Source organism: Cyprinus carpio, chromosome A2 (assembly GCF_018340385.1).
Source record: "Cyprinus carpio isolate SPL01 chromosome A2, ASM1834038v1, whole genome shotgun sequence".
Taxonomy (NCBI): domain Eukaryota; kingdom Metazoa; phylum Chordata; class Actinopteri; order Cypriniformes; family Cyprinidae; genus Cyprinus; species Cyprinus carpio.
In genome coordinates, this window is record NC_056573.1 from 1,667,576 (window position 1) to 1,680,075 (window position 12,500).

Below are 12,500 nucleotides of genomic sequence, written 5' to 3' on the forward strand. Positions count from 1 at the left end.
CATCTCAGTTTTGATAGGTGTGATTCAGTTTAAAAATATCGTGACAAGCTGGAGAAAGAGACACAATGCAGAAACACTGATTTCATGATATGCATCAGTTCCACTGGTCTTTATATCTTTCAGTTCCTGAAAATGGAGAAAACAGAAGTTGTAAATTTCATTCATTAGCGTGTGATGATGTTTCTATATAAAACTGTACTTGGATTTATTCACCTTCATTTAGTTGCTGTCACACACTCAAATTACTTCTTCTCCTTTGTGCACTCCTTTCCAAACCTACACACACACACACACACACACACACACACACACACACACACACACACTCTCTCACACACACAGACACACACACTCACAGTCACACACACGCACACAATTACACACTCACACTCACGCACACACACACACATACACACACACTCTCACTCACACACACGCACACGCACACACACTCTCTCTCACACACACACACGCACTCACAGACACACGCACACACACTCTCTCTCACACACACACACACACACCACCTTCGATTGCACAGCCACTGATTGTCATGTGTGTCACACAAACACTGCATTACTGAGATTATCTGAAGCGTCAGATGTTTGCAGCTTTAATGTGACTCTCGTGTGTCTCAGTTTCTGAGATTTTGGTCTGTTTTGCTGCGTGTGCGTGTGTGGAACAGGAGACTGAGTCAGAGGCCCATGGCTGAAGAGCTGGAGCAGAGGAACATCCTCAAACGTGAGTCCAGAACCCAGAGAGACACTTACACACCAAAGCCCACTTCCCATGATGCAGCCTGTTCCTCGTGGATGACATCAGTTCATGTTGACTGTAATGTGCAGTGATCTTGCTTCAGTCAGAGAATGTCTAATATGGCGAGAAGTTTCACTCCCACTACACTTCCGGCTTCTGAACTGGTTGCAGTTCCACTCTGATTCCATATGAGGGCGCTCACAGGACGAGTGCAGAATGAATGGAGGTCAATGGCGGTATACACCTCAAAATCCACTTTTCTCAGGATATAATTTTTTGTCTAGTAATTTGAATGCTGTATTCGAAAGGAGATGCAAAGAAATTACACATTGCTGGGTGTTAGATTTTTTAGAGTCACTTATTTGCTTTAAAAAGTATTTTAAAATGTCAATGATGTCATACGTTATGCGTTCATTAGCAGAATGCTAGCGTGTTATGGGCAACAACTCAACCAGTAAGAAATCGAAAGGACATAAGTACTCGTTCATTCAACTTTCGACCTATAACCCATGTTGAACTTGCAAAACCTACAATCAGATCTGAGATTTCTCAACGGCAATCGGGTGAAAGGGACAAATTTAGCCGTCTAGCCCCATAGACTCCCATTCATTTTGTACTCATGGTGATCGCCCCCAGTGGAACTCTGGCGGAACTGCAACCAAAATTCGGTACAATAGGACTTAATAGGGAGTGGGAAGGCTCTCCGTAGACGGGCTCTGCTTCAGTCTTTAACATTGTATGTGTCTTGAATCTGCTGATGTGAACTCAACACCTCTGACCTGCTCCTGTCCCACAGCTCGTAATGAACAGGAGCAGATGGAGGAGAAGAGAGAGATCAGACACAGACTCTCACGCAAGGTATGATGGGGAGAGTGTGTGTGTGATGTGCTGAGTGTGTGTGTGTGTGTTGTTACAACCCTGGCTCTAGGGATGCAACAAAGGACACAAAACAAAAGTATGCCAATCAAAATAAGTTTATTTAATAACAAAAGTGGAAAAAAAGGGGACTGAAGAAACAGAAACACAGCTACTGCAGTGCTGGCTGCAAAACGAGAGAGACAGAGCAAGAGCATGTGTCCTAGATTTAAAGTGACTCCCTTCAGGTGGATCCAATTAACCTGTTAATTGCAGGAGAGTGACCAGGGAAACTGCAGTGAAACACAGATTAAAACACTCCTACATAACACTCCCACCCTTAAAACATGGCTATAGAATAACCTTTGGCAAAGTCAACAAGTACATAAACGATAGACAAACACCAGCACTTACGACCTTGACAGAGCATCCGCCAAAACATTATCCTTCCCACGGATGTGGCAGACTGTAAGATCATATCCCTGCAAAAACAGGCTCCATCGCATTAAGCCCTTGTTAGAATTTCTCATGCTGTGAAGGAACACTAGAGGATTATGATCAGTGTACACAAGTGAAACACTGGATGAAACATACACATCAAAATGATTCAGAGCCAGAATAAGCGCCAAAGCTTCCTTTTCAATTGTAGAATAATGCTTCTGATGGATATCAAATTTCTTTGAAAAATAGCACACAGGATGCTCCACTCCCACTGAATCATCTTGGAGGAGAATAGCACCCACCCCAAAATCACTAGCGTCCACAGCTAACTTGAAAGGTCTGTTAAAATCAGGGGCAGCAAGAACAGGGGAACTACTCAACAATGCCTTCAGATTGTCAAAGGCAACCTGACATAACTCAGTCCAAACAAAAGGAACCTTAGGGCTAAGCAGGTTAGTCAAAGGTGTAGCAACAGTGGCAAAATTTCTGCAAAAACTCCTATAGTATCCTGCCATACCCAGGAAACGTTTCAGTTCCCGCCGAGATGATGGTACAGCAAAATTCACAATGGCCTCCACTTTTGCTCCTACTGGGGACATGTCCATGGCCAACAACTTTACCCAAGTAGGTGACTGTGGCCTGCCCAAACTCACACTTGGAGAGGTTCAGGGTCAAGTTTGCAGCCTTTAACCTCTTGAACACATCCCCAAGCTGGGCCAAATGTTGAGACCAGGTAGAACTATAAATGACCACATCATCAAGGTAAGCCTCACATCCTGCAACTCCTTCTAACACCTTATTAACCAGACGCTGGAAAGTGGCAGGTGCATTTCTTATACCGAATGCCATAACATTATATTGGCAGAAGTTATCTGGTGTCACAAAAGCAGAGATCTCACGGGCTCGCTGGCTAAGTGGAACCTGCCAGTAGCCTTTCAAAAGATCTAACTTTGAAATAAAGGATGCAGAACCAACTTGGTCAATGCAATCATCTAACCGTGGAAGAGGAAAGGAGTCAGGTTTCGTGATGGCATTTACCTTATGAAAATCGGTACAAAACCGAAACGAACCATCATGCTTCTCAACCAATAAACATGGTGAACTCCAAGCACTACAAGTCGGTTCAGCTATGTTATGTTCTAACATATACTCTACCTCTTTGCGCAAGAGCTGGCGTTTAACAGGATTTACCCTATATGGGTGTTGCTTAATAGGTTTAACTTGACCTACGTCAATGTCATGCTCTAGGACATTGGTACAAGATGGAACATCAGAAAACAAGGCAGAATATTGATAAATTAACTGAATTACATCCGAGCGCTCAGAAAGATTTAAGTACGACAAATGAAAGTCTAACTCAGCCAGAATCTCAGAATTTGGCAATCTACTCTGAGCAATCTCATAGACAGCAACCCCTTCTACGGTCTCAGTAGTTGGAGCATTCAGTGCAGCCAAGGCCTTGACCTCGGTAGACGCAGTTTGGTTAAGTCAAAGTAAGGCTTGAGTAAATTCACATGGCACATTCGGGTTTTCCTTTTACGATTTGGAGTCTTAACCAAGTAGTTACACTCACCAACTTTCCGATCAATGGTATACGGACCACTATATTGAGCCTGCAACGCCGAACCCAGTGTTGGTAAGAGCACCAGCACTTGGTCTCCTGTACAAAACACACGATGTTTAGCCTTTCGATCATACCAAATCTTCATCTTCTCCTGAGCTGCCTTCAAATTTTCTTTGGCCAGTTCACAGGCTCTACTAAGTCTGAAACGAAAGTTGGACACATAGTCCAAGAGGTTAGTAGGAGTAGAACGCTCAACATCTAACCACTTCTCCTTTACCAATTTCAAGGGCCCCCTCACAGTGTGGCCAAACACAAGTTCAGCCGGACTGAAACCAAGGGACTCCTGAACCACTTCTCTAACTGCAAAAAGGAGTAATGGAACGCCATCATCCCAGTCCCTCTCAAACTCTTTGCAGTAGGTCTTCAGCATAGTCTTAAGAGTTTGATGGAATCTTTCAAGTGCACCTTGAGACTCTGGATGATATGCAGATGAGACATTATGCTGAATAGAAAACTGCTTTAACAGCTGAGAGAAAAGGCAAGACATAAAATTAGACCCTTGATCAGACTGAACAACTCTTGGTAGTCCAAACACTGTGAAAAACTTAAGGGCTTTGGAAATGGCAGGGGCAGTAATCTTACGCAAAGGAACAGCTTCAGGAAACCTTGTGGTGGCACACATAATTGTGAGAAGATATTGATTACCTGACTTGGTACGGGGAAGAGGCCCAACACAATCAATCAAAACATGTTCAAATGACTCTCCGATGGCAGGAATGGGATGTAGTGGAGCTGCAGGAATAGACTGGTTAGGTTTGCCTACAACCTGACAAACATGACAGGATCTGCAATACTGAGCCACATCGGACCTCACCCCAGGCCAGAAAAAATGCCTTAACACACGATCCAAGGTTTTCCTGACCCCCAAGTGGCCAGACAGACAATGATCATGAGCAAAATACAATATGTCAGATCGATAAACTTCTGGAACCACCACTTGAAACACACTACTCCAGTCATCCTCACGTGATATTTTCGGATCGGTCCACTTTCTCATCAAAACACCATCACTAACAAAATAGCCAGACGCAACATTTGGTAGTACTTCATCAGACACTAACTCATCAAACATGGGTGACAAAGTGGAGTCTTGTTTTTGCTCAAGTATTAACTGTTCACGAGATGGAAACATCTTTCCACTCGCTGACAAGTTCATGTCACCTAGGACCATGAAAGTATCATAAAGCGGTATCACCAATTCACTGTTAGATTTGTCTTCAACATGCCTCTTAGCCGACATTGCCCGAGTAGTTGCACAAACAGGAAAAGTTTCTGGAAATGCCAATTCAAGTTCATCTGGACCGTCTGATTTGAGGACAGTAGAGATTACTTCAGGGACAGCTAGCACTTTCCCACCAGCTAAATCATTCCCTAGAATAAAGGACACACCATCTATGGGAATCTGGGAACAAAGTGCAACAACAACATCCCCAGAGACTAAATCTGATTGGAGATTAATGCTATGTAAAGGCATAGACAAAAATCCTCCACCAAAACCTTTAAAAATGATCTCTGAACCTTGAGCTGACTTTTCATTGAAGGACAGGACATCATATAGAATCACAGATTGAAAACCTCCTGTATCTCTCCAGATCTTGACGGCTTGCCTGTTTTCAGGGTCAGAAGATAGACACACACAACCGTCCATCAAAAATGATATGACCCAGCTAACTCACGATTCTTGCATGCAACATTAGCAACTGAAGATGCCAGAGGAAGACTTGGCACAGGGCTTACGAATGCTACAGTCTTTGCGGATTTATGTTTCTTACTTAGAACAGGACAATCTGCGATAAGATGACCTAGTCTCTTACAATAAAAACAAGCCCTTTCTGAAATCAAACCATCCTTAGTCATTTTATTAACAGGTGATGAGCCAGAGGGCACAGACTTTACAAGCTGAGACCTTTTATGCTTACTCTGGTCCTGAACCTCAGAGTGTTTGTCTCCAAACTTTACCTTATGGGTCAAGATAAACTCATCTGCTAAGACTGCAGCTTGTTCTAAAGTCACTGCCTTCTGCTCATTCAAATAAACAGAAACAACCTCAGGCAGACAGTTTTTAAATTCCTCAAGCAAAATGAGTTGTCTAAGATGTTCCTTACTTTCCACCTTCGGAGATGTACACCACCGATCAAACAGATTCTCCTTCTGTTTTGCAAACTCAACATAAGTGTCATGAGCAAACTTTGTACAACTTCGAAAGCGCTGGCGATAAGCTTCAGGTACCAGCTCATATGCCTTCAAAATAGCGGTTTTAACCTCATCATAATTAGCACTCTTCTCAAGACTTAGAGCGGAATAAGCTTCCTGAGCTCTTCCCACCAAGATACTTTGTAAAAGCAAAGTCCACATAGTTCTAGGCCACTTTGACGTGGTTGCCACCCGTTCAAAATGAGAAAAATATCTCTCAACATCTTTCTCAGAAAAAGGAGGTACTAACTTAATGTCTACCAACATCAAACGGAGAGGTATCACCTCTTTGAGTTAAAGCAGCAGCTTTTAATTCCAACTCTTTAAGAGACAGTTCATGTGCTAGATGCATTTCCTTCTCTCTTATTTTTATATTAACATCTAGCTGCTTCTCCTGAAAAGCTAGCTCTCTGAGCCTAAGCTCAATTGCAGCTTCAGACAAAGGAGCGGTCATGGATTGTGGGGAAACCCGCTTAACTTTTAAGACAACATTGTTAATCAAAACACTTCTAATGATTTCCTTCACACTATCCTTCAGTCGCTTCTCACTACTTGTGATGGGAATATCATAATGAGAAGACAACTGCAAAAGTTGATCCTTTGTAAAAACCTCAAGTAACTCTTCTGAAGGTTCCTTTAGGAAGTCTTCTAAAGAAGCCATTACTAGCTCAACATTAACTACCCTTACGTAGTAACTACTTCCTATACAGAAGTTCAACCAACACGACAGGTCCAATAGCACAGCTACAAAAGTAACAAATAGCAGCAAAAATACTCTCAAACAAAGCTTTTAAAGCTTTCAACAACAGTAGAACTAACCCAAACACAGAAGATTACTTACCCCAAGCAATCAAAAATATCTAAAGGCGATATACTGGGCATTAGTCTACACTAAAGTCCACAAAGGAACTTCTCACAAACACTGCTAACACTCTAAATTTAGGATCATGGACCAATTAAACACAAAAGTGCCTCAAAATGCTTAACTCACCTAACTTACGCATCCCTCTTCCACTACAAAGTGCAGAGAGTGTGTGTGTGTGTGATGTGCAGAGAGTGTGTGTGTGTGTGTGTGTGAGATGTGCTGAGTGTGTGTTTGTGTGTGTGTGTGATGTGCTGAGAGTGTGTGTGTGATGTGCAGAGAGTGTGTGTGTGTGTGTGAGTGTGTGTGTGTGTGTGTGTGTGTGATGTGCTGAGTGTGTGTGTGTGTGTGATGTGCTGAGTGTGTGTGTGTGTGTGTGTGTGTGTGTGTGTGTGATGTGCTGAGTGTGTGTGTGATGTGCAGAGAGAGTGTGTGTGTGTGTGTGTGTGTGTGTGTGTGAGATGTACTGTGTGTGTGTGTGTGTGTGTGTGTGTGTGTGTGTGTGTGTGAGGTGTGCTGAGTGTGTGTGTCTGTCTGTGTGTGTGTGTGTGTGTGCGATGTGCTGAGTGTGTGTGTGTGTGTGTTGCAGAGAGTGTGTGTGTGTGTGTGATGTGCAGAGAGTGTGTGTGTGTGTGTGTGTGTGTGTGTGATGTGCTGAGAGTGTGTGTGTGTGTGTGTGTGTGATTTGCTGTGTGTGTGTGTGATGTGCAGAGAGAGTGTGTGTGTGTGTGTGTGTGTGTGTGTGTGTGTGTGTGTGTGAGATGTACTGTGTGTGTGTGTGTGTGTGTGTGTGTGTGTTATGTGCTGTGTGTGTGATGTGCAGAGAGTGTGTGTGATGTGCAGAGAGAGTGTGTGTGTGTGTGAGATGCACTGTGTGTGTGTGTGTGTGTGTGTGTGTGTGTGTGATGTGCTGAGTGTGTGTGTGTGTGTGTGCATGATGTGCAGAGTGTGTGTGTGTGTGTGGTGCACCCGGGACATGTAGAGGTCTTCACAGTGCACCCGGGACCTGTGTGTGTGTGTGTGTGTGTGTGAAACTCATTGCCATGCCACAGGAGGCTGTGTGTGTGTGTGTGTGTGTGTGTGTGTGTGTGTGTGATAATTGATGTGTGTGTGTGTGTGTGTGTGTGTGTGTGTGTGTGTGATGTGCTGAGTGAGTGTGTGTGTGTGTGTGTGTGTTATGCGCTGAGTGTGTGTGTGTGTGTGTGTGTGAGATGTGCTGAGTGTGTGTGTGTGTGTGTGTGTGTGTGTGTGTGTGTGTGTGTGTGTGATGTGCTGTGTGTGTGTGTGTGTGTGTGTGTGTGTGTGTGTGTGTGTGTGTGTGTGTATCATGTGTGTGTGTGTGTGTGTGTGTGTGTGTGATGTGCTGAGTGAGTGTGTGTGTGTGTGTGAGTGTGTGTGTGTTATGTGCTGAGTGTGTGTGTGTGTGTGATGTGCTGAGTGTGTGTGTGTGTGTGATGTGCAGAGAGTGTGTGTGTGTGTGTGTGTGTGTGTGTGTGTGTGTGTGTGTGTGTGTGTGTGTGTGTGTGTGTGTGTGTGTGAGATGTGCTGTGTGTGTGTGTGTGTGTGTGTGTGTGTGTGTGTGAGTGTGTGTGTGATGTGCAGAGAGAGTGTGTGTGTGTGTGTGTGTGTGTGTGTGATGTGCAGAGAGTGTGTGTGTGTGTGTGATGTGCTGAGTTTTTATGCGATGAGCATAAAGCGCTGACCACGGTGTATGAGCTTCTACACGCTAATGTGTGTGTGTGTGTGATGTGCTGAGTGTGTGCTGGTGTTTCAGCTGAGTCAGAGGCCCACGGTGGAGGAGCTGCGACACGCTAAGATTCTGATCCGCTTCTGTGATTACGTGGAGGTGGCAGACGCTCAGGACTACGACAGACGCGCAGACAAGCCCTGGACGAGACTCACAGCAGCCGACAAGGTGAGTGTAGACGGTCAGAGGAGTGTTGATGGCTGAGATGTGATCGGTCCGCGTCACATCGCTTCTACTGGGATTTTCATCAGTGATGCACCAACATTCAACAGCTGAATTATTTTAACAGAGATCTTTTAGTCTGTGCTGTTTTCAGTTTCCAGACACTTCACTAGAGTCTGCTTGTAGCTCCTGCCATTCAATAATTAAAATTTTTTATTTGTCCTTTTTGATAAGAAACAAAGTCTCAGCGTTGTGTTTTTGCTGCTCTTGAATGAGTGCAGCGATCCTCTCTTCCTCTGTACTACTAGTTACAGCAGCAAATAATCATGAACGAACAGAACAACTCACTGAAAAAGTCACTCAATCTTGTTCCCATTGATCACAATGCACAAGTTATTTTAGTTAACACAAAAACTATAGACAACTGTTTTAGTCCAACGTTTAGACACTGTTGCAAGGGGAATGCCACAGTGCCTACGTTGAGTAGCTTCTGTCGGTACCGAAATTGTTTTATTTGAGAGACTTGGTGGTATTCCACCCTAGAAACACACATTCCCCATTCAATTCACTGTCTGTGGAGGCAGTGACAAAAAGAGATGATGCTCTGGCCAGAGGTAGGTGTGAGAGTGTGTGAAAGTGTGTGAGTGATGGTGCACCAAGGCAGACAAACTGCCATGAACAGCTGTTTCAAAGTTTTCTAAGTGGGCACACAAAGGAGATTATGCCCAAGAAAGTATAATGGCTATGGATTAATTTGGCTGATTATCCTGGCCTGGGATATTTTGTGGCAGGAATAGAAAAGTGCCACACCTGCGCAGGGTAAAACATAGGAAGGCAGAGCAAGAAGGCTTGCCCAGTCCCCCCCAAACTTAACTTTTTATTTTTCCCTTTCAGGATGTCATGACGGACTTCATCAAACTGATTATGTATCATATGTATGAAATGCATTGTGCTTGTTAACATGTTACATGTGGGCTGAGTGTTTCACAGGTCATGTTTCAGAAATTATTTGATGATAGTGAGATACTTTGAAACAACACAGAAATAGTTGAGTTGAGCTGAGTTGAATTGAACTTTAGTGTATACCACTTAGACGTGGTATACAGGGGGAAGAGGAAAGAAATCAGATGGGAAAATAAATGATATTGATTGAAATTGGAATGATATGGGTTCTTGTCCTCTCACTTTACTGGTGTTATTGGGAAAATGGACAGCCCTCAGTCCACATGATTTTTTTCCTCACAGGTCACTACAATAAGGATCGACTAGGTGATGAGTAAACATGTAGTTTCTAACAAAAACATTTTAAGATCTCCTATCACAGGTATAGGTAGTTCTTCTGATATCAAGGACGGTTTACTCCACTAATCTGGAATGTCCGATGAGACAGCGATATCCATGGCTTCGGTGTTCCTTGTCGTTGAAAGGAGGAACATCCTGAGTTCACACCAGGTGTGCCTCTAACCCAGGCAGGGGCAGAAGAGTCCCTTAGGGGGACCAGCGAGGAGAATGAGCAAACTCAGCTGGTGGCTTAAAAGCCCGCTGTTTGCTCCAACTGATTAAGATCCTGCCGGAATCAAGGAAAGATTGAGGAGCAACTCTTAGCAGGGAAAAGAGACTGATTAAATCATCCTGATCCTGACATCATTCTGATACAGCACGGAACAAAGAGATTATGATGTGGTTTACATTTATCAGAAGATTTATTTTTTGTGTATTTGTTTGACATTACTGATAATGTTGTTGTTCTAGTTGACTCGAGTTACTGCATAGGTCTATAGCTCTGATATAGACTTTAAAAGTTAATTTGTTAGATTAACTTGATTTTTACATTAGAATTATGAATAACACAAGCTAAAATTAAAAGTGCAGCACAAATGAGACGAGCTGAAAAATTGGACCACCTCTAGAAGTCCACCTGTCCTGGTCAAGGTCTCATACATTAAGCATATCCAGTTGGGGATAAAGAGGTATTCTTAGAAACCAAAGATGTGAACAATGTAATGCAAAGCATTTACATTTTTGCATTCTAATATATTATGTTTTGATAGAGAATTATGTGTAGGAAACTAGAACTTGTAAGAATAATACTAAAATTATTAGGCCATGGCTGCTAAACTGGTAATATGCCTGGCTGCGTTGAAAGGCTGCTCACCTGTGCATATTTCCTTGTAAATATGGGTGAGAAAAACTGGCTAGATAATGCAGATGCACCATACATTTACTATGAACATGTGGTAGTGACTAGCCAACCGTATTGTTAAGACTGAGGCCAAGGAAAAGCTACAAGGCTTACAGTTACCTGCACTGCAAAATGAACAGATTATGTTTAAAGGGCAAAATGTGATAAAGTGGGAATATTATGTTGCACAGATAACCCTCATAATGAGGCGGATGGTAAATGATTGATAAAGGTTGATTGATGCTGATTGATAAAGGTTTACTGAATATGTCTAGGAATGCTTAGGAATTTTAAGGCAAGGGAAGAAGTGAACACTCAGAATGATTTTTGCCTTGGTTCGCAAGTTGGTAAAGGATGCTCGTGAGTGTGTTGACGAATAGAACTGTTGAATGTGCTGATCTTAAGTGGAATGAGAAAAATGCTGAGCTAATGTTAAGAGAAGGGGAATTGGGCAGAGAGCCTTTATGTTGTTTATTATATAAACAAATGGGGGAACTGTTAGATTATATTATGTTCTATGCCAAATGTTTCTGTGCCTCTCTACAATCCCTCCTCCCTTCTTACTCCTTTTCTTCTGTCTTGCTCCCTCCTCCCTTCTGTGTTCTCTTTCTCTACCTCAATGTATGTGCACACATGCACATTTCCTCATGAGCTCCTAATATGTCCAGAACTTCCTGGCCATACATCCATTCTATATAACATACTGATGTAAATCTACATCTTATGGGCTCTAGAGGCAGCAGAAAGGAAAACCCATGGTTTACTAGACATTCCTACATGATGTAGTGTACAATGCTTATTGGATAAACCACTACACCACCCCTTGCAATGCAACTATATAATGTGTGAATGTAATAATAAACAGGGAAGAAGTTTGTGAGCAGACTAAAAGGATTCATGTTCATTTACTTCTTTCCATGAGCTCATGCAAGGACTGAGAATGGTCGGACGGCATCGAAAAGATAAAGACAGAATTGTGTGTTATTTAACAAACCTGAAATATGTTTTTCAGTGTTGTTTTCTGCAGTTTGCTGGCACGCAGTGGAAGTGGGGCGGGTTTGGGGCAGTTTTGGGACGTTCCTGTTTAGTTAAGCTGTTTGGCAGTTAGATGGATCACAGATTTCCCAGATTCAGCTGCTGAAATCAAGAGCCATGACCGAGGGCACGGGGTCCGAAGCTGGTAGGTCACTAAACTGTCTTAACCTAAACATTCACAATCTGTGGACCAATCACAGATGATTTTATATTTCAGCAGTTTTGTTGTCATGGCAACCAGATACAGTCTGCGCCTCGGGTGTCTGTGTCGCGCTACACTTAGAAATAAATTATAACTGTTTGTCAGCACGATCTCAGAGTAACTTTTATTAAGAAATGAACGCGTGATGAGTTCATAGCACGGATGAGATTGCGGGAGGCGTTAGTGGGTTGGATCTATTCATTTATTTTCAAAATAACAATTTAAAACGTGTTAAAATAACTTCTCTGTGTAATTTACTTCTAAGATGAAAATACTGTTTATTTAAAATATAGGTGGATATATAGCTAGTTAGTAAATCTTTGTTTCACTTTCATTGTTACTAATTCCATTGTTCTAATTTTTGTCACAATATTCACTACATTTTAAATAATCGCTTATCAAAAAGTAACGAGTAAAAATACCTGAAATTAAAACCAGCAT

The 12,500-nt window shown here is 42.7% G+C and overlaps 1 protein-coding gene and 1 pseudogene across 1 annotated transcript; both read left to right on the top strand.

Annotated features, from left to right (window-relative positions):
* The first annotated feature begins 601 nt into the window (after positions 1 to 601).
* Positions 602 to 8,845, top strand: LOC122147215 (phosphatase and actin regulator 1-like). Its single transcript, XM_042768843.1, has 3 exons — positions 602 to 741; positions 1,553 to 1,614; positions 8,506 to 8,845. Exons 1-3 carry the CDS (start codon positions 705 to 707, stop codon positions 8,680 to 8,682), a joined length of 276 nt encoding a protein of 91 aa, XP_042624777.1. The 5' UTR covers positions 602 to 704; the 3' UTR covers positions 8,683 to 8,845.
* Positions 8,846 to 11,586: 2,741 nt separating this feature from the next.
* Positions 11,587 to 12,500, top strand: part of LOC122147201 — a 5,489-nt pseudogene continuing 4,575 nt past the window's right edge.